Source organism: Lepisosteus platostomus, chromosome 26 (genome assembly GCF_059453375.1).
Source record: "Lepisosteus platostomus isolate fLepPlt1 chromosome 26, fLepPlt1.hap1, whole genome shotgun sequence".
NCBI lineage: Eukaryota > Metazoa > Chordata > Actinopteri > Semionotiformes > Lepisosteidae > Lepisosteus > Lepisosteus platostomus.
In genome coordinates, this window is record NC_142636.1 from 14,950,005 (window position 1) to 14,970,584 (window position 20,580).

At 56.6% G+C, this 20,580-nt stretch overlaps 2 protein-coding genes across 6 annotated transcripts; one reads left to right on the forward strand and one right to left on the reverse strand.

The window, feature by feature from the left end:
* Positions 1-1,425: 1,425 nt before the first annotated feature.
* LOC148640362 (uncharacterized) lies at positions 1,426-10,609 on the reverse strand. Of its 4 annotated transcripts, none has more exons than XM_088621198.1 (4): positions 10,188-10,609; positions 8,123-8,497; positions 7,627-7,695; positions 1,426-6,985 (listed from the first exon to the last, which is right to left on the reverse strand). In XM_088621198.1, the coding sequence occupies exons 2-4, from the start codon at positions 8,432-8,434 to the stop codon at positions 3,884-3,886; spliced, it is 3,483 nt and encodes a 1,160-aa protein (XP_088477324.1). In that variant the 5' UTR covers positions 8,435-8,497; positions 10,188-10,609; the 3' UTR covers positions 1,426-3,883. The 4 variants fall into 4 exon arrangements, with proteins under 4 accessions (XP_088477324.1, XP_088477322.1, XP_088477323.1 ...); XM_088621196.1 differs by having other exon boundaries at positions 8,133-8,497; positions 10,149-10,609; XM_088621197.1 differs by having other exon boundaries at positions 10,149-10,609.
* Positions 10,610-10,679: 70 nt separating this feature from the next.
* smg9 (SMG9 nonsense mediated mRNA decay factor) lies at positions 10,680-20,146 on the forward strand. Of its 2 annotated transcripts, XM_088621264.1 has the most exons (15): positions 10,680-10,799; positions 11,108-11,249; positions 12,721-12,928; positions 13,619-13,693; positions 13,784-14,030; positions 14,183-14,280; positions 14,884-14,996; positions 15,344-15,455; positions 15,882-15,977; positions 16,225-16,310; positions 16,408-16,514; positions 16,994-17,101; positions 18,037-18,162; positions 18,297-18,441; positions 19,207-20,146. In XM_088621264.1, the coding sequence occupies exons 3-15, from the start codon at positions 12,785-12,787 to the stop codon at positions 19,283-19,285; spliced, it is 1,536 nt and encodes a 511-aa protein (XP_088477390.1). In that variant the 5' UTR covers positions 10,680-10,799; positions 11,108-11,249; positions 12,721-12,784; the 3' UTR covers positions 19,286-20,146. The 2 variants fall into 2 exon arrangements, with proteins under 2 accessions (XP_088477390.1, XP_088477391.1); XM_088621265.1 differs by lacking the exons at positions 10,680-10,799; positions 11,108-11,249 and adding an exon at positions 11,300-11,498.
* Positions 20,147-20,580: the final 434 nt, after the last annotated feature.

Genomic DNA, 20,580 nt, shown 5'->3' on the forward strand with positions numbered 1-20,580 from the left:
CTGTGACCCAAAAATTCTCCCGCCATTTTACCAAAGCAGTAGTAAGATTCTGGGCTCCAGGTGGTGACCAGATTTTGAAGTCATTTCTAAAATGCTGAAGTCATCCAGCACAGACTTTAGAACCTGTGGCCAAAGTTAGCTCCACAACGCCCCCTACAGGACCACCGATGAATGTAATTTCTGATACATGCCGCTGGCTCCCAGCTTCGCTCCAGATCTCGTGCTGAACTGGCTCCTCCTCCTTCCCGCCCCTTGTCGCTTGGAATCGCTGTTTATTTTCCGAGCTTCTCCCACGGGTCAGCAGGAAGCAGAACAGGGATGGGTGGGGCGGGTCCCTGACCCTCCGGAGAGGAGTGTTAGTGCCGACAGGAGGGGCAGTCCGGCTCTCGCAGATAACAGGCTGAACACCCTGGCCTGCTCATCCCAGCTCCCTCCACTAAGGGGCAGCTCTGAGCCACCTTCCCCCACCATTGGTCCCATCCAGAGAGTCACATGATTCTGGCTCAAACTGGAAACTGAGCTGTAGGGGCTCCACCTCTACTAGATGAGGAACTAGAGAGCCTCAACTGTAGGCCAATAATGGCTTGAGAGAGATCGAAATGAGCCAATCAATGCTTGAGAAAGATCAAGGTCACCCAATCATGACTTGAGACAGACATCAAGGTCAACCAATCATGGTTTGAGTGACTTCAAATTCAGCCAATCACAGTTTGAGTGACTTCAAGGTCAGCCAATCACGGTTTGAGAGACTTCAAGGTCAGCCAATCATGGTTTGAGAGACTTCAAGGTTGGCCAATCATGGCTTCAGAGATACAAAGCTAAGTTCCTTACTTGTATTTTTCCACTTTCTACCCACCCAGTTTCCTGCAGACTGGGAGCACTGGAGCGCTGGACTCGGAGACGGCATCCAGCCCCCAGCTCCTGCCACAAGACCGTGCTGCTGAGGGAGGTTCCTACCGGAATGAGGATCTGAATCCTCCCAAAAAAAACAACCAAGGATGCAGGACAGTATTCTTAGCAACAGTATTTCGAGTCACCTCTAGGTCCAGCCCTCCAGGACCAGGACTGGACAGCCCTGCAGACACACTGACCAGTCTCTCCAGGACCAGGACTGGACAAATTAAAAGGTTTTTGAGGGAAGTTTTACTTCAGTGAACAAAATAATACATATAACTTATATCTAAATGTACAGCAGATATGTGTAGAGATACTACCCATACAGACATAGTGCCGTTTCTTCAGTAATCTTTTTTTTTTTTGTCTCTGTGTAACAGAGTGAATTAATGATCATATATCCCAATATCCAGTGCGAGTTCTGCTTGGTCTTAAAAACAACAGAGGTTTCAACGGTGCTTTTATCCAAGACAGAAACAAATATAGAACACAAGTTATCCTTAGAGTCAGCAAGAACAGAAGGAATACCTGTTGACTGGCCTGAACCCTTTATTTTAATCAACAATAAAACCTTGTTCAACACAAGAAGTCTCACTCTTCATCATAAATCCAATCTTTCATAGAACATCCCGCTGGCAGTGATGAGTGTCCAAGGAAGGGGAGGAGAGTGACACACTGGGACATATTAACCATCAATATGCGATTAGTAATAACTCACACTTATAAATTAGTGAATAATACTCTTGGTTACACTGTGTTTGTTTTTGTCTATTTATGCTTATCATCGCTGGTAAGAAGAGTTGTTTAAAGTGACCTAGAGACAAATGCATTGACAAACAGAGGAATTAAGGAATTAAATAAATAAAGGAATCAATCTGTCTGAACCCCCATCCATTTTCCTGGATCCGCTTATCCAGTACAGGGGCGCAGGGAAGCTGTGAAGCAAAAGGCGCAAGTTGGGGTACACCCTGGATGGGGACGCCAGTCCATCACTGGGCACACACAGACACCCAGGCCAATTAAAACCAGCAGCATGTCTCTGGACTGTGGGAGGAAACTGGAGCACCTGGAGGAGACCCACGAGAACGTGGGGAGAACATGCAGACTCCACACAGACAGGGATTGAACCCAGGGCCCCAGCGCTGCAAGGCAGCAATGCTGACCCCTGCACCCCTCTGTAGACATTTGTCTCAATTTAAAAAAAAAACATTTCTGCAATATGTACAAAAAAAAAATCTATTTTCTATTTCCTATATTTCCTATTTCCTATTTTTAAGATTCAGATGTTCCACTTTAATTCTGCCCCAACATGACCACATCCTCCTGCTCTCCTCCGCGGATCCATTTCCGGCGCAGCGCCGTCTGGAGCGCAGCTCTTTCTGAGCTACTACCTCTGCGCTACGGGCTGTTAGAGAACCTGACCGCGGCGTCCTGCGCAGCATCCCAGCAATTCTACAAATCAAGTTTCCCAGTCCTGCTCCTGAAGTGCCCCTGTGTCTTCAGTCCAACACTTCATCGATTAGAACCCTTAACCAAACCAACTGTTTTTAGCTGGTTCCTGCACTCAGGACTCTTTTCTGTGTGTCATTTCCAAGAAATAGAATGAGCAGAACTTAGTTCTGTCTTGGTTTAAAATCGTTGCTCCCCTATAGTTTCCTAAACAGCTTTTATTTTCATCAGTGAGACCCACCCCGTTCAACACGCAGGTTTTCTCTGTGTTGGAATGTGACATTCAGCCAAGTCCCTGAAGCATATGGAGAAGACAGCTGGTATTCAGCCCCTGGCACAGGGTTCAAGCCAATTCCTAACCTCACTCTGCTGCTGAAGATCTGAACCGACTTTAAAACTACAAAAACATGGTTCAGTTAAAGAGCTTAATGAACCAAACAAACATGGTTTAGTTGGCACAGAGTTTCCATGGAGCAGAACTGGGAAAATCCAAGCTATCAGGACATGGCTGAGATACAATGCATGTCCCTTCTACTGCATGGGCTTGAGCTCAACTGATTTGCGAACCCGTGTTATTTTGCCATCTTCGCCCCTGTTTCCAGAATAGCCTGCTCAGCTCCAGACCTGACCCCGAGAGCCCACAGGGGGTCCCCAACTCACCCCACCCTTCACTCGGCTGGAGGGGTGTTGCCGCTTGGGGACACCGGGTCACAGACGGACAGCGAGGTGACCCAGGCCTCAAACCTGGAACCTCAGAGCTCAACCTGCGACTACACCAGGCCAGTCGTGAGACCTTCACAAGAGTCGGACAACACAGGGCTGCAACATGAAGAGTCACTGCCTGTGCTCTGTGTTAAAGCCAGCACTCCTGTATCCATCTGCTCAGTAACAGATCACAATACAGACACTGTATAGCTAATACAGTCATATAGTATAGCAGGTCGAATATACATCATATACAATAAGTATCTAAAACATGTATACTTATTAGTGCAGAAATAACCATGTGAAAAGTAATCATGGTAATTCTGCAATTTACAACACAGTTTCACCATGAAAGCATAACGCATTTACATGGTCATAAATTCCCCACATTTATATCATGCTTTAATTAACCAAATTTCTCTGTGCCTTTACCCTGGTCTCATTGGACTTTACTGCAGCATACCTTGCTTCTACCCTGATCTCACTGGATTTCACTGCACTGTACTGTGCTTCTACCCTGATCTCACTGGGCTATACTGCCTCTGTACTGTGCTTTTACCCCGATCTCACTGGGCTTTACGGCACCATACTGTGCTTTTACCCTGATCTCACTATGATTTACTGCACCGTACTGTGTTTTCACCCTGATCTCACTGGGCTTTACTGCACTGTACTGTGCTTTTACCCCGATCTCACTGGGCTTTATTGCTCTGTACTGTACTTTATTGCTTTTACCATGGTATATCGCAGGAAAACATTTGCAAAATGCGATACGCAAAGGTCATTAAAGTGTGTCTGAATTCAATCCGTTTTCTAGCTGGGGTGTCTCTAGCGGTCAGCGCTGGTTGGCTAGAAAAGGGGTGCCCTGACCGGGGCCGCCGGGGGACCCTCCCGCGTTTCTCAGCAGGTGCCACACGAAGCTGGAGATCCTCTTGAAGGCGACCCCGCACACGCAGGTCAGGGGCGCCCCCGGGGGGCCGTGCCTGCGCCAGTGCCTGACCAGCCGGGCGCCGCCCCGCACCGCCTGGCCGCAGCCGCAGCAGATGTAGTTGGCGTCCCGGACGTGCGCCAGCTGGTGCCGGAGCAGCCGGAGCAGGCCGGGGCAGGACAGGCCGCACCAGCAGGCGTGGCGCCGGGGCCGCCGCGGCCGCCGGCGCCAGTGCAGCGCCAGGGAGCAGGGCACGGTGAAGAGGGCGCCGCAGTCCGGGCAGGGGCGCCGCGCTGGGGCCCGGGGCGCAGCCCGGCCGGATGAGCCCGCCGGCTCCCGGGGCCCGCTGCGGTCCGGAGGGTCATCCGTGCCGGAGTCTCCCAGGGGGGTCAGAGGCGCCGCCGAAGCCCGCTCGCGCTCCGACAGGTAGGCCTGCTTGACGAAGGCGTGGCCCCCCGGGGCCGGCTGGTCCGGTCTCCCGAGGAAGCCGGGATCCAGCAGGAGGATCTTTCCTGGGGCTTGTGCCTCCGGGTCCTGGGGCGGAGAGGACTCCCGGGGAGGGGGTCTGGATGTTTCTGTGGAGCTCCGTGGATCGTGGGTGGAAAACCCGTCCGGCTCAGGGGTCTCCGGTGGAGTCGGGGCAGCTGGGGCTTCGGTCCTCCCACCTGGCTGTCCGAGCTCATTCTCAGGATGGCGGGGCTGCGGGGGGGGGGGGTCGGGCGGGAAGGACAGGGGGCCCCGCTCTTGGGACTCTGGGGCGCCCGAGCGGAAGAGAGGGACCCGGTTGAGGACGGAGAAGCTCCCCAGCAGGATGGGCGAGCCCCCGCCGGACGCAGCCTTCCTCCGGATCAGCGCCCTCTTCTGCGCTTCCTGCCAGCTGGGCAGGTGGGCCTGCGAGTGCATGGCGAGCCAGAAGGGGGTCCGGAACGCCCTGCCGCAGTCCGGACAGGACAGCGCCGCCTCGGGGGGCCGGGCCCGCGGGCCCGTGGAGTCGGCGCCGCCGCTGGGGAGAGACTCCCCCTTCCGGTGCCTCCTCAGGTGGCGGTTGAGACCCCAGTGGTCCCCGGCCTCGAACCCGCAGCGCCGGCAGAGCAGCGGCAGGGCGCGATGCACCTGCAGGTGCGCCCTCAGGCCCAGCGGGCTGGAGTGGCCCGCGCCGCAGAAGTTACACCTGGCGCTGGCCCTCTTCCGGGCCGGTCCTCCGTTGGCGAGGCCCGGAGCCCTCGTGCTGGAATCCGCTTCCTCCGGGGGGCGGCCGGCAAGCCCGCGGGGCGCGGCGCCCGTCTGCCTCTGGGGCCCCGAGGGGCGCCCCGCCTGGGGCGTGCCGGTCCCAGCCCCAGCGGGCGAGGGCTCGTCCGCCCCGTGGGTCAGCAGGTGCTGGTTGAGCTTCCAGAGGCTGGGGGCCCGGAGCCCGCAGAGCTCGCACCCGAGCGGGAGGGCGCGGTGGGCCCGCAGGTGGGAGCCCAGGTTCTCGGCTCTGCTGAAGACGGCTCCGCAGAAGTGACACCTGCACCCCGCCTTCCTCGGAGCCGAATTCCCGGGCAGATCTCCGCTCGCCCCGCGCTCCCCCGCCGACGCGCGCCGCTCGGGCGCCGCCCAGGGCTGGGCCTCCGCCCCGGCGCTGCAGGCGGCCCGCCGGCCCCCGCTGGGGGGGGGCCCTCCTGTCTGGGGCCCCTGCAGGTGCTGGTTGAGCTTCCAGAGGCTGGGGGCCCGGAGCCCGCAGTGCTCGCAGCGGAGCGGGAGGGCGCGGTGGGCCCGCAGGTGCGAGCCCAGGTTCTCGGCCTTGGAGAAGGTGGCTCCGCAGAAGTGACACCCGTGGGCGCCCTTCTTCCCCGCGAGACTGCCCGCCAGGCCCCTGGGCGCCCCCCTGCTCCTGGCCCGGGCCGGCTCTGTGGAGCTGTCCGCGGACGCGCGCTGCGGGATGCCCTCCGCGGGGCTCCGGCTCCGGGAGCGCGGGGAGCCGGCGGGAGAGCGGGCCGGCGCGGCGGGCCTCGCCGACGACGTCACCTCAGCCTCGGCCCCTGGCCCCTCTCCGTGCTGCTCCAAGTGCAGGTTGAGCTTCCAGTAGCTCGGGGCCTGGAGCCCGCAGAGCCCGCAGCGGAGCGGGAGGGCGCGGTGGGCCCGCAGGTGGGACCCCAGGTGGTGGGCCCTGGGGAACGTGGCCCCGCAGAAGTGACACCGGAGTCTGCTTGTCTTCCGAGCCCTGTCCTTGGCCGGCGCGCGGCCCCCCCGCGGCCCTCCGCTGTCCGGTGCCCCCGGGGGGCTGTCTGTCGATGTGTAGTGCTCCGTGCCCGCGGCGGTGGTGCGGTCCGGACTCGTCTGGTCCGGACTCATCTTGACGTCCTCGCCGTCGGACGCAGGCTGGCGGACCCCGGAGTCCGGCTCGCAATCTGGGTGCGCAAGCGATGTCTCCCCGGGCCGCTCCTCTGGATCCGCAGGGCGGGCAGCGCAGTGCTTCCTGTCTTCGGCGCCGGCCTGGCCCTGCGGAGCGGAGGGGGGGTCCGGCCCCAGCCGGGGCTCGTCGGCGCGGGCGGCAGAGAGGACCCCCGAGCCTCGCGGCGAGGCCGGCTCGCAGTCGGGGCGCACGGACGAACTCTCGCCGGGCCCGACCTCTGGGTCGGTGGTGCCGGAGTCCTCGTCCTCCGCAAACATCTGGCTCTGGCGGCTGAAGAGCTCGTCCAGCTCGGTCCAGATGTCGTCGGCGGGAGCCAGGAGCCAGGGAGACAAGGACTTGCTGGGCCAGGACTCCGGATCCAGAGCGCGGGAATCTTCGCCGTCGGCAAGCATCTGGCTCTGGGGACTGAGGAGCTCGTCCAGCTCGCTCCAGATGTCGCCGTCGTCGGCGGCGAGGAGCCCCGAGCCCTGTGGGGATGACGGCTCGTGGTGCGTGTCGTCTCCCGGCACGCTCCGGCCCGGGGCGCTCTGGCTGGCCAGCCCGGTCCGGGGGTCCCCATCGTCAGCTGGAGCCAGGACCCCCGAGCCTTGCGGTGCAGCTGGCTCACAATCTGCCTGCGCGGAACAAGGAAATGATTTCCATGAGTCGGGAGAGTTGAGGGTTTTTGTGATGCTGGTAAGAAACCAAGCTCACCGCCTTGGTCCAAAATTCACATGCATGGGTGATGAACATATACTAGAAGTTTAATTTTTTACTCATTTTTCCTTTTTACCTTTACTCTGCTCTGCTGTGGGTTCTCATATTCAGTCAGTATTAATGGGCTCTTACCATAACTTCCCATTATGGCATTGTACTGTGCTTTCACCCTGATCTCACTGGGATTTACTGCACTGTGACTGTGCTTTCACCCTGATCTCACTGGGATTTACTGCACTGTACTGTGCTTTCACCCTGATCTCACTGGGATTTACTGCACTGTGACTGTGCTTTCACCCTGATCTCACTGGGATTTACTGCTCTGTACTGTGTTTTTACCCTGATCTCACTGGGCTTTACTGCACTGTACTGTGTTTTTACCCTGAATTCACTGGGCTTTACTGCTCTGTACTATGTTTTCACCCTGATCTCACTGTGTTTTTACCACGCTACACCACGTGTATATTTTTTGTAAGGGAGGAGAATGGCTGTAGGAACACTTGAGAAGCCCAGCCACGACCTTTCCAACAGCACAGTAAACAGCCCGAGCGCGACTCACTGGAGAATCGTCCAGCCCAGCGGCCCTGGTGCTGTCCTCTTCCGGGCTGTCCGGGACGGTGATCGGCACCTGCAGAGGACGAGAGGGACAGAGCGCTGATCGCTGACCGTCGGCCGCGGACACGAGCGCTTCCCGGCCGGGGCCTGGGAGGAAGCAGGGAGGAGCGAGGCGAAAGGAAAAATCCATGCATTCTCTGCGTGTCTGCTCCATTGGGAACGTACCTAACAGTGCTCGGTCTAGTTCTGCTGGATCGAGATGTCACTAACACAGCCTAACTGGAGAGGCTGATTGTTTAACTGGGATGCTGAGGACCTGCCAGAGCAGGCTTGTGGAGCCGCCAACCAGCTCATCCATCCGTCAATCTATTTCCCCATCGGCCCACCAGTACATCAGTCTATCAGTAGATCAGCCCATCAAGTCACCCTGCCAACACATCAATCGCTCGACCGGCCCGCCCACCCATCGGCCCCCGAGCGACCCGGCGCGGCGCGGTTACCATCTCGTACTCCTCGCCGTCGCTGTCGAAGAAGCGGGAGGGCAGCGCGCTCTTCTTCAGCCTCCTCCTCGCGGGGCCCAGGCCGGCGTCGCGGCGGCGCGCCTCCCACTGGTCCGGCGTGAAGTGCAGGGAGCAGAGCCGGGGCTGCGGGGGCAGGGGGGCGCGCCCCACCATGCCCTCCCACAGCTGGAACAGCCGGGAGCCCCGCGGGGGGAAGGGGTGCAGGAGGGGGTCGGGGGCGCCCCCCGGGGGGCGGGCGGAGTTGGGGCAGTGCGGGGCGCAGCAGGTGACCGCGTCTCCCAGCCCCAGCATGCCTGCCCCGGCAGGACTCTGGGAATCGGCAGCGGACTGGGACCTCTGCTCCGGCACGGGCACCTGAAAGGAAGGAGGCGTCAGGGGGGGGTGCGCCCTGCTTCCGCGACCTTCGACCCCTGCCTGAAAACCGCTCGGACAAGCCCTGCACCATCCATCGGCTTCACTCAGTCCCGTGTCCGGATACGGCGGGGGGCGATGACGTTACCAGTCGCGCGGGTCAGTGATGGCCAGAGTTGTGGCGCTGCGGCTACTACACAGCGCTGGGCTCCAGGGGTCAGTGCCTGGGGTGCTGTCTGTGTGGAGTCTGCATGTTTTCTCCAGGTTCACTTGGGTTTCCTCCCACAGCCCAGAGACATGCTGGTGGGTTAACTGTCTTCTGGGAAACTTGGCCCAGGTGTGAGTGTGTGTGTCCTGTGATACACTAGCGTCCTGTCCAGGGCGTGTCCTGCCTTGTTCCTGTTGCCTGCTGCCCCACGACCCTGAACTGGGCTCAGCAATTAGGAAATGGATGGATGTCAATGATGTGCCAAATGCCAAACTGCCCTGTCCAGCGCGGTGCGATAATGACCACATTCCACTGCCCTGTATGCTAGTTTAATGACCAAACTTCGCTGTCCAGCGTGGTGTGTTGATGACCAAACCTCACTGTCCAGCGCGGTGCGATAATGACCAAACCTCACTGGCCAGCGCGGTGCGATAATGACCAAACCTCACTGTCCAGCGCGGTGCGATAATGACCAAACCTCACTGGCCAGTGCGGTGCGATAATGACCAAACCTCACTGTCCAGCGCGGTGCGATAATGACCAAACCTCACTGGCCAGTGCGGTGCGATAATGACCAAACCTCACTGGCCAGTGCGGTGCGATAATGACCAAACCTCACTGTCCAGCGCGGTGCGATAATGACCAAACCTCACTGGCCAGTGCGGTGCGATAATGAACAAACCTCACTGTCCAGCGCGGTGTGATAATGACCAAACTGGCACAGCTCTTGTCCACCAGCGGGTTCTCCGCGATTCTTTAAATCAGCCGCAGGTTTTAAGATACGAGCAGCCCATCGTATAACTGCAGTGCCTGGTTCTGCACAACAGAAAGGCAGTACTACGCGATGCGTATTTAATCTTTACGTATTTGATCCACTTCCCCGCACAACTCTGGGGTCGATTCGCGCTGATCATTTGAGAAACTGAAAGCAAAACTCACTTAGAGTCGCTTAGAGCTCAACTTAAATTATTATTTTTTTTAAAAAGAGACTCTCAAAAAAGCTCCCGCGGTTCGACTTTTCCCACTTTCTTCGAACAGTTTCTTTAGCGGTCCCTCAGAAAAACCCATCCCGCGCCCCCTTCTCCGGAGAGAGGTTCCGCGCCGTGCAGAAAATAAAGGCAGCTTTTTCACGCCATGAGCAAAAGCGACTGGATCTCAACAGATCCCGTTAAAAAAAAAAGAAGTTTTAAAATTAAAAACAACAACAACTAAAACAACAACCATGCAACACGACGAACAAGCAAACGCGTCTACACCTATAAATATTATTCGCTTATATCAGCGAAATGTTTCCACTCAAGAAAACGTCCCACGCAACTTCGGTAGAAAAAAAAAAGGCGTCCCCAGCAGCCAACAGCCTGAAATAAAATCTGAAATTCAAAATCGTATCGACACCGCGGGGCTCAAAACAAAGTAGCGAGGGGCTCAGTGGTGACCCCTCCATACCTGGGTATAAAAAGCGCATGCAGGCAGCGCCGGCCGTACTCGCGGTTTCTCGGGTCCCCCTCTCGAGTTCCAGTTCGCGTTCCACGGCTCGCCACGGCCACGCGTGTCCGGATCTCGCTGGCACAAAAGCAGAGCGCCCGGGCTCCGGCGGTGCGCTCCCTGGCTCGGGTCTGAAAGCCGCTCACTTCCCGGAATTCAGTACGCTCGCGGAGGGGCGGCGAAGGCCGGGCAGGAACTACATCTCCCACAAGCCCCCGCTCCTCCATCCCTCGGCGCTGTGGCCTCAAAACAGCACCCACGTTTAAAAAAAAAAAAAGTTTTGTCAGCTGTTAACGCTATTTCTGCTGCTGTGGCTAAAGGGAGCACTGAACACAGAGGAGGACCATACACTCTTAAGAGGCTATTTATAAGAACTATGATCATATTTTCCCCTAAAACTCGATGTGGTGTGGGTGTATTTAATGTCAGCTACACGTTATCAACAAGATGGAGTTTATTCAGGTGGTCGGGGTGCGGCAGGGCGTGATGTGGGGCGCGTAGACAGCAGTGCCCAGGGTTCTGGCACATTCCTGACAGGCTGTGGGTTCCGATCCCACACGAGGGGCTTCTGTAGTCTAGTAAAACTACCCAGCTCTGTAAATGGCCTTTGACGTAAGTAGCTTCGGATAAAAACGTTCAACAAGTAATAATGTTCTCTTCCACGGATGCAATTCAAAAGAGTTTCAAGTCCTGGGTGGGAGTTTGGTGTTCTGTTCTTGAACTCTTTATTCATAATATATTTTGTATGTCAAGGTGATAATAAAGAATTCGACATAAATATTACTTTTGAAATTGTATGTATTACAGCCCGGTCATTTAAATAATTGAGGTATGACATTACATTATTTATACATTTATAGCTTTTAGCGTTAAGGGTTTGCGTTTGAGATCAATAACGCTGCCAATTGTACATTTTCAAGGTCTTGCCTGGGAAAATAACGTTCGCTTTGTCCGCTTCCGGAACCTAAATTCACGCGAGTGTTTCCGGCGGGTGTCGAATAAGGACGGACCGGGCGTCTCTACTGGTTTTGCTCGGGTGTCGCTCTGTGGGAGAAATTAGAGGTGAGTTTTTATTTAAAAGCAGCAACGTTGATTTCATCTCGAAGGACGGTTTTCCGAGAGGGGACAGTTAAATCAGGCGCCTTGCTTTTTTTTAAATTGAATTCCTGTAGTGAAATACTGACGTTGAAGCCGAGTTTTCTGAACGTGTTTCTATGGCATTAGAACGGCTCTAAATCTGGACGGGCTCATATCTCTGAGCAGTTTATATTTTCATCAGCCATTAAACAATTTGAAGTCCCAGATACTGAGGTAAGCAAGGTATACTAAGGTACCGGATGAACAAGTACGGCGCGTTTTCAAATTGTCCCACCTTTAAATACCTGAAGTAACAGTTGTGCTATTCTTTCAGATTAGTAACAGGCACTGCAGCTGCCACGCAATGTCTATTTATTTATTTAAGTCCCACCTGTAAAATCGTTTCAAGATCAGTTTGGGTGGGACTGTACTGAACTGCCGACTTGTTGCTTTTGGGCTGGGCGATTCGTTACCGTGCCCTTACCGGGAATGTCTTCCCAGCAGTGGATTGTATCCTGTTCATTGCACAGATATTTACAGGAATGTTGTTGAAATGCCGCCTGTTACAAGGCTGTGTAGCCGCTTTGCTGGGGATGTGGTTTCTGGGTGATTTATGCATGAGTCACAGGACAGAACTCAACTCTTCCAAATGCAGCACACCTACAAAACACAAAGCTCCTTGTTTCAGATTATGGCAGCACAAATAAAATTTTTCTTGCTAGGTTTGCCCTGCTATGCTTACTTTTCCCTTTCAGTTGATGGAAGCAGGAGCTGGCAGTGCTGTGGTTGGGTAGCGTTGTTATGCCTCCCTGGGTTCACTTCCAGACCTGGGGTGCTGTCTGTGTGGAGTGCATGTTCTCCCCATGTTCACAGGGGTTTCCTCTGGGTACCCCAGTTTCCTCCCTCAGTCCAAAGACATGCTGGTGGGTTAGTTGGCTTCTGGGAAAACTGGCCCTGGTGTGAGAGAGTCTGTGACTGGTGTCCTGGCCAGGGTGCGTGTGCCCTGTGATGGACTGGTGTCCTGGCCAGGGTGCGTGTGCCCTGTGATGGACTGGTGTCCTGGCCAGGGTGCGTGTGCCCTGTGATGGACTGGTGTCCTGGCCAGGGTGCGTGTGCCCTGTGATGGACTGGTGTCCTGGCCAGGGTGCGTGTGCCCTGTGATGGACTGGTGTCCTGGCCAGGGTGCGTGTGCCCTGTGATGGACTGGTGTCCTGGCCAGGGTGCGTGTGCCCTGTGATGGACTGGTGTCCTGGCCAGGGTGCGTGTGTCCTGTGATGGACTGGTGTCCTGGCCAGGGTGTGCCCTGCCTTGTGCCCGTTGCCTGCCGGGATAGACTCGGGCTCTCCTGCAACCCTGAATTAGGAGATGTTGGACCGATGGATGCAAAGCTTAGCGAAGGGCTGCATTTAAAAATCTCCTCCTCCCTCTGTTCCCTCTGCCCCCGTCCCTCCTTCAGTCACCCTCTCCTCCCTCGCGGTCCTGATCCGTGTTCGCTGTGCTCTGCGCGGATACCGACCGCCATGTCGGAGTCGGGACACAGCCAGCCCGGGATGTACGGGCCGGGGCGCAGGAGGAGGCGCCGACGGGACCGGGAGCCCGGGATGCCGGGTCAGAACCTGTCCGGGCCGGGGCGTGAGAGAGAGTATATGCCCCGAGAGCGAAGGGTGAGTGACCTGGCCGCAGGGGGGCTGCAACGCTGTTTTGATATCTCGGGGTCAGAGGGGATCGGCGCGGATGAGTGCGTTTCAAACCGCGGTGAAACTGAAACGTTCACAGTGACGTGTAAAACCTCCAGTTCACATCACAAAACGGACACAATTTCCAGGTCTGTGCAGCGCCACGTTCTGCGATTCAGAGCGAGACGACAAAACTTCAGGTGAGGTGCAGCAGCGCAGTTACCCTGTAAAGAAGCAGGCCTGTGAATACATCTCCTCATCCGATAAGAAAATCGCCCTGAGATGGTTTGAGATGGTTTTGCCAGATGCAGTCTACTTGTTTACTCTGCGTGCAGATCATTCCTGCAGAGAAATGTCTGTGCGCAGCCTGGACATCCGCTTGTCCATCACGGTGACTAGTGAGCAGGAGGGGCCGCTTGACGTCACAGTTCGTGCAAACTCTCAATAACATGGCGACTATCCGGTACTTTCCCACAGTTCACGATGCTGTGCTTAACGCGGAATTTGTGAAATTGTGCGATACCGTCAATTTATTTTGTTTTGGAGGCTTAATAACCAGTCTGAGAACTTGGGACTTCAACGTTTTGAATCCCGGCTCTGCTGAACCGGGCGCTCTTATTGGGGGGGCAGGGGGTGTTGGCAGTGTGGGACCCACCCCTTCTCGTGTTGCTCTTGCAGGACGAGAGCGAGGAGCCCCCAGGCCTGGTGCTGCAGAAGACCCCCATTATCCTGGCCAAGCCCCCCGGGGAGAGGGTGAGTTCTGTGTGCAGTCCGTTCGGCTGGCCCATTCCCAGTCGGCAGAATCGGATCTCGGGAGCTCACGCCCTTGTCCTCCTGCTCCAGCTCCAGTCCAAGCCCAGCCAGAGCTCTGCCGCGGCCGGCGGCCCCCCCCTGGAGAAGCCCATCGTCCTGATCAAGGCCCGGGAGGAGGGGAAGGCGGGGCCGCCCCCTGACGGCGCCAGCGCCGGCGCCCCCCCGGCCGCGGGCTCCGGGCCCAAGGCGGAGAAGGAGGGCCAGCGCCCCACGCAGCCGGTCTACCAGATCCAGAACCGGGGCATGGGCTCGGCCGCGCCCAGCAGCTCTGTGGACCGTGAGTGCCCCCCCCTCGCCACCTCGCTCGGCTCGCCCCCCCCTCCTCACCCTGTGCAGAAGCCCCCCGTCCTCCCCATCCTCTCTCCCGCGGCCATGCTGCGCTGGCTCCTCCCCTCTCAATCCCCATTGGCTGGTGTCTTCTCCCTGCAGCCGTGATTGGCCAGGCAAAGCTCCTCCCCCCGGAGAAGATGAAGCACAGCCTGAAGCTGGTGGACGACCAGATGAACTGGTGTGACAGCGCCATGGAGGTCCGTGAGGGCGCCGATCGCGGTCTTTTCTTCACCAGCATGGTGGACAGTGCTCCGTCGTTAATCCAAGCCACTCCCAGTATTTAGCCGTTATTAATCATTAATGAATCGTCATTAATGGCAGTATGGTGGCGCAGTGGTAAACTTTGCTTCCTCTCTGCACTGAGGCCCTGGGTTCAAATCCTGGGTTGCTGTCCGTGTGGAGTTTGTATGTTCTCCCTATGTTTGTCTGGGTTTCTTACAGGTGGTCTGGTTTGCTCCCACAGTGTAGAGATATACTGGTGGTTCTGGGACACTTGGCCCTGGTATGAGAGTGTGTTTGTGTCTGTGTGTGCCCTCTGATGGACTGGCGCCCTGTCCACTGTGTCCCCGCTGTTGTGCCCACATTGCAGTGCTTGCTGGGATAGGCTCCGGCTGGATAAAGCTGTTGCTTGGCTGGTTGAAAACGATGAGTGCCGTGACCACTGAGGGGCGGGACCCTGTGTCTGTCCCGCTCGGGGAGCTGGCTCTGCCCGCGCGCCGGCGCCGCTGCGGGTGCCGTGGCGTGTTCTGCCCCGGGCGCCGGCGGGCGGTCCCGACTGACCGCCGCTGTCTGGGTTGCAGTACCTGCGGGACCAGACGGACATGCTGGTGGTGGGCGTCATCGGGCTGCAGGGCACGGGCAAGTCCACCGTGATGTCGCTGCTGTCCGCCAGCGCGCCGGAGGAGGACCCCAGGTGAGCCGCCGCCCGCGATCCGAGGGGCTGGGCCCGAGCCCGCCCCTTCCCGCTGCGGCCGTTTCCACTGTCACTCGTGGAAACCGGGAACAGAAGCCTTTCGGACTCGGATCCGGAGGGTCTCCTGTCCTGGGAGCGGAGGGGAGCCTCCTTCATGCCTTTGAAACCAGCTCTCGGGGATCCGGCATTAAAACGGGGATGTGGATTTCCCACCGAGCCCACCTGGGCTGAGCGGGACTTGCGCCCTGCTGACCCTGATCCCCGGGGGTGGCTGTGGTGCGGGAGCAGGTCCTGCGATGAGGTTTCCCGTTGTCCCAGCCGGACACTCAGCTCTGTCTGTCCCGCAGGGCCTACGTGTTCCGGGCGCAGAGCCAGGAGATCAAGGAGCGAGCGGGAAACCAGACCTGCGGCATCGACTTCTTCATCACCCAGGAGAGAGTCATCTTCCTCGACACGCAGGTCAGACCGCCAGCTGTCCTCCCGGTGTAACAGGACCGGACCTGAACCACTGGACCAGCTGTCCTCCTGGTGTAACAGGACTGGACCTGAACCACTGGACCAGCTGTCCTCCTGGTGTAACAGGACTGGACCTGAACCACTGGACCAGCTGTCCTCCTGGTGTAACAGGACTGGACCTGAACCACTGGACTAGCTGTCCTCCTTTCTAATTGTCTTCCAGGAGCAAGGCTGTAAATCTCTTCTGTTTGTCTTCAGTGACGTACTGTAATAACAGAAGACAGGGAAAATGGACCGAAAGGCTCCTCTCATCTGTATCCTGTTTGATAGTTGCTCAGAAAAGCACCCTGTGTTCTCGGTTTGCCTTCGGTGGCTTCAGTGTGGACACTGGTTCTGGTTCTGACGGCCTGCTGTTCTGTTCTCCCGCAGCCCATCCTGAGCCCCTCGGTCCTGGACCACCTCATCAACAACGACCGCAAGCTGCCCCCCGAGTACAACCTGCCGCACACATACGTGGAAATGCAGGTGTGTCCTCGTCGCCCGTCGTCGGATGAGGCGTGTCCTTCCTTCCACCCTGTCACATGGTGCGAGGCTGGGCAGGTGTGTCCTTCCCCCATCACATGGTACGAGGTGGGGAAGGTGTGCACTCTGGAGGCTGCGACGGGCGGAGATGTTACTCTTCGGTAGGGGGACTGTTTTGATCGCGTTGGCTGTGTTATTGTGTTTCCTGTCCAAGACCCATTCTCTCTCTCTCTCTCCCTGTCCCTCCCAGTCCCTGCAGATCGCCGCCTTCCTCTACACGGTGTGCCACGTGGTGGTCGTGGTTCAGGACTGGTTCACCGACCTCAGCCTGTACAGGTGCGCTGCCCGCCGGCCTCGGAGAGCCGCTCGCTGTGCCGACGCTGCTAATGGCCGTAACAGAGCTTGACCGGTCTGGGACGTCCCGTGCCCGCAGGTTCCTCCAGACCGCCGAGATGCTGAAGCCGTCCACCCCGTCCGCCAGCCACGACTCCAGCGGCCCCCCGGGCTCCGAGGAGGGCAGCGAGTACTACCCCCACCTGGGTGAGGGCCCGCGGGGCCGAGGCCAGAGCTCTGGTCCCCCCAGACTGACCAGCAGCGTTAGAAGAGGCGGGAGGGGGCCGGGGGGGGGGGGGGGTATTAGTTCTGTTTGTGCTGGGTTTCTGCCTGTTTACTCTCCGTGTGGATGTGGGCGTTCGGTCAGCTCTGAGATTCGGTCATTTCGATGGTCAGCACTTCCTAGATCTGTGAATCGTGTGCCCTGTCCAGCAAGCCACTCCTCCAGCAGTCTGCTCGAGCTCCTGGGGCTGTTCGGGCTTCAGGCTGTTTGAGTGACTTGTCAGTCCAGAGCGGTAGAGCAGTCTGACTGCAGTACCTTTCGGGGGTTTGCAGTCTGGGATTCGAACCTGTGTGCTTCCAGTGGCGAGTCCGGTACCCTGACCGTTGCTTCGCCGAGCCGCGCAGGACTGGATGTTTTATTCAGTTTGTTGATTGTGGCCTCTCCCCCGTCCCCTGCGCCGCAGTGTTCTTGCAGAACAAGGCCAAGCGGGACGAGTTCTGCCCCCGGAACCTGAAGAAGATGCACATGGTGATCGACAGGCTGATGATGCACTCTCACCTGAAGTTCAAAGGTCAGCCTGTCAGGTGGAGGAAGTGGCGGAGTGTGGCCAGGAGACGTGTGTGTCAAAGAGCAGCAGACAGTGTGCTTTTAGCCTTAGGCGGCCTGTGGTGTGTGCTGCCCAATTCTATGTAATGTTGCTGCCATCGGTGACAGGGTTGTCCAACTCCAGTCCTGGAGCACTGGTGTGTCTGCAGGGTTCCAACTCAAGCCCAACGCTTACCACCCTAAATCAGGTCGTTATTGGCATCATTGGACAGGTATACCACCTTTTCCAAGCTCTTCTAGTGTTGCTACCTTAAAGATACCTAGAAGCCTGCAAGCACTTCGGAGTCTGTCCTGGACCTGGGTTGTGAACCTCGAGTTTGTGAGTTTCTGGGTTCATTTCAATTTATCCCAGAGCTTCATGTGTTTCTTTGCTGGGGCTGCTGAGGAACTCGTAGTAGGAAAAAAATGATATGGGTTTTATGGTTTTAAGTGTCTGCCTCTGCAGGCAGACTGACACATCTGACAGCTCTGTCAGAGACGCCGTCACGCCACTGAAACAGGGGCCAGAAAGTCTTTCGGTTCCACAGTTACCTTCATAATGATGCAGTTAATTAACTGCATTCCGTCTGTTACAGTTTGTAAACTAGAAGCAATGAAAAACAGAGGAAAACTACTCTTGTGAGATGTCGCCGTGGACAAATTCTAAGCACTTTTAGTCCTTTTTCTTTGTGAGTTGAAGGTGTTTATAATTGAGAGTGTTGCACAAGCTGTCTGTAAGATTTCATGTTGGGTGTAAATCTGAGCTGCTATATAAACTTGATTGTATTATTTTATAAAACTGCAGTAGCTGTAACAGTAGGCTCTTCACACACCGGATCTGAACACCTCTTTTAGGAAGCGCAGTAGAGTTTCATTCCCCGAGTTAAGCGCCGCTAACTAACCCTACCCCTGCCCCCCCAGGCACCCTGTCCATGCTGGACTGCAATATCTTCCCTGGCCTGGAGAGACCGTACCTGGACACGGAGGTCAACCTCTTCCTGCTGCCCGTGCTGGACAGCGAGGGGGAGGACGCGCTGACGAGGGCGGGTGAGGACCGGTGTGGGGGGGCGGGAGGCCGGGGGGCCGGGATCTCGGACTCTTTCCAGACCGGCTGGGTCTTCAATAAACATGCAAACGGATAAACACCGCTGCTGCTCCCTTGTGCCCGTGTGTGTCTCCAGGCTCCGGCACTGCGCCCCTGTTCTCCCTGCTGCCGGGGTACAGGGGGCACCCCAGCTTCTCCTCGCTGGTCGCCAAGCTGCGGAGCCAGGTCCTGGCCATGCCGCGATGCCAGCTGTCCCACACCATCCTCACGGAGAAGAACTGGTGAGCTCGCCCCCTCCTCATCCTCGCCCTGATTCTGCTCCCGCGAGTTACATCCTACTGTAACCCCCATCCAGGTCACAAGCCCTCCCCCAGGCTGGGAGATTAGCAGTCGCCCTGGCTGTGACCCCACGTCTGTTCAGGCGTGTTGAGATACCCACAGCAGCAGTCTGCACCTCACAACCACACTTTCATTCAGGTGACATTGCAGTTCCCCTTGCCGCCACGGGAGGGGGCGTGTGAGCAGGGCTGCGCTCAGGCTGCAGCTCTGAGCTCTCGGGTCTTTGTCGTGTGGGACTGTCTGGTGTTTCCTAGATCATCAACAGCTCTCAGGAAAGAGCTGAGGAAGTCAGTCCCCTGTTGTGAAAATGGGCCAAAAAGAAAGAGTCTTGTCTACTGGTAGAAAAGCAAAGAATGTGCCGGGTTGAATGCTTTAGTGATGCCATCAGGTGATCTGCCTGAGCAGGCTCTTGGAAAAGAAATGGCACTAATTAGTGCCTCTATATTGTATTTGTGTATGCTCAAGGCTGGGACTAGAGTGTCTCATCCAGGGTGCGATCCTGCCTTGAGCCCTGTGATGCTGGGATGTGCTCCAGGTGGTCGTGACCATTCCTGTGAATTAGTACCTTTCCGATACAGGATGGGTTGATAGGAATTTGCAGAGTCCATACCCTGGCTCTGTCCATGCCAGCTGTGCATGCTGAAGAGACAGGTGTGGAAATAAGGGCTCTGAACTGTCATGTGATGCTGTGCCTGGTGTCCCGGCAGGTTCCACTACGCCGCTCGGATCTGGGATGGGGTGAAGAAGTCCTCCGCGCTCTCGGAGTACAGCCGGCTGCTGTCCTAGACTTCCTCGCCCCCGACGACTGGTGTCCCGGCAATGGAGGCGGTCACCGTGGAAACGGGCTCCATTTGTCTTTTGGAGGCTGATGGGTGGGAACCAGATGGTCGCAGTGGACTGGCTGTCCCACTGGGGAGAAGAGGACAGTGGGGTGTGTTAATGGACTGTCCCACTGGGGAGAGGAGGACAGTGGGGTGTGTTAATGGACTGTCCCACTGGGGAGAGAGGGACAGTGGGGTGTGTTAATGGACTGTCCCACTGGGGAGAGAGGGACAGTGGGGTGTGTTAATGGACTGTCCCACTGGGGAGCGAGGGACAGTGGGGTGTGTTAATGGACTGTCCCACTGGGGAGAGGAGGACTGTGGGGTGTGTTAATGGACTGTCCCACTGGGGAGAGGAGGACAGTGGGGTGTGTTAAGGCTCGGAGCCCAGGGGCCATCTGGAACCACAAGACAGGCGGATGATTCTGGTGTTTTCAGAGAAAGTTTGGGGGGACTCTCATGGGGACCCCAGAGCCATGTGAATGTGAATAATTTAAATACCACCCATTGAGTGCAGTAAAGCCAACTGCGTTCGCATTTCAAGTGGAGTTCAGTATCTGTGGAATAACAGTATGAAACATGCCTCCGTGATTGTGTGATTGTTATAGTGAACTGTCCCTCTTCTGGCACACCACTGTCCTGAGACTCGCACACGAGCACAGAGTCAGGGTGCAGAGGACCATGTCATACTCATTTGTGTACCTATGATTCATACAGCCCTTGATTACATTTGTATTTAATATGATTTCTGAGTTTCTGCTTCTCTGACGTGAACAACAATGTGGAGATGAAATAAAACAAGGTGAGCTCTTGGGCTGATGGAAAACGGTGTGGATTTTATGTCCAGGGAAGCTTATGCTCAAGATCTCCAACACATAAGGAAGACTTGTTCTAGGCTGCTGTAGGCAGTTTTGGTCAACACACCGCAAAATGATTTTGCAGCCTTAGAATTCAGAGAAGAGGGACAAGAATAATTCCTGGTATTGTATACGGACGAGTTAAAGGAGCTAAACCTGTTCAGTCTAGACCAAAGGACACTGAGTGTTTAACCCAGTCGTGTATAATTCTAAGAGATATAGGTCAACATTCTCAAGGGCACTGCCAAAATCAAACTAGCTGGTTTCTTCAGAATGAACAGTGAAACACCCAGCAGAGCACACAAGTAGAATCGACAGGGAAGTGCATTTAAAACCAAGAACAGGAGCCACTTCTTTACAGTAAGGGGGGTGGGAGGGTGGAACAAGCTGCCCACCAATGCTG

Coding starts and splice junctions, on each gene's coding strand:
- LOC148640362 (XM_088621196.1), bottom strand. Junction 7,696..8,132: donor TTCGACAGCGACGGCGAGGA/GTACGAGATGGT, acceptor CGTCCTCTGCAG/GTGCCGATCACCGTCCCGGA. Junction 6,986..7,626: donor CTGGGCTGGACGATTCTCCA/GTGAGTCGCGCT, acceptor TGTTCCGCGCAG/GCAGATTGTGAGCCAGCTGC.
- smg9 (XM_088621264.1), top strand. CDS start 12,785: ATGTCGGAGTCGGGACACAGCCAGCCCGGGATGTACGGGCCGGGGCGC. Junction 15,456..15,881: donor TCATCTTCCTCGACACGCAG/GTCAGACCGCCA, acceptor GTTCTCCCGCAG/CCCATCCTGAGCCCCTCGGT. Junction 17,102..18,036: donor CTCTCACCTGAAGTTCAAAG/GTCAGCCTGTCA, acceptor CTGCCCCCCCAG/GCACCCTGTCCATGCTGGAC.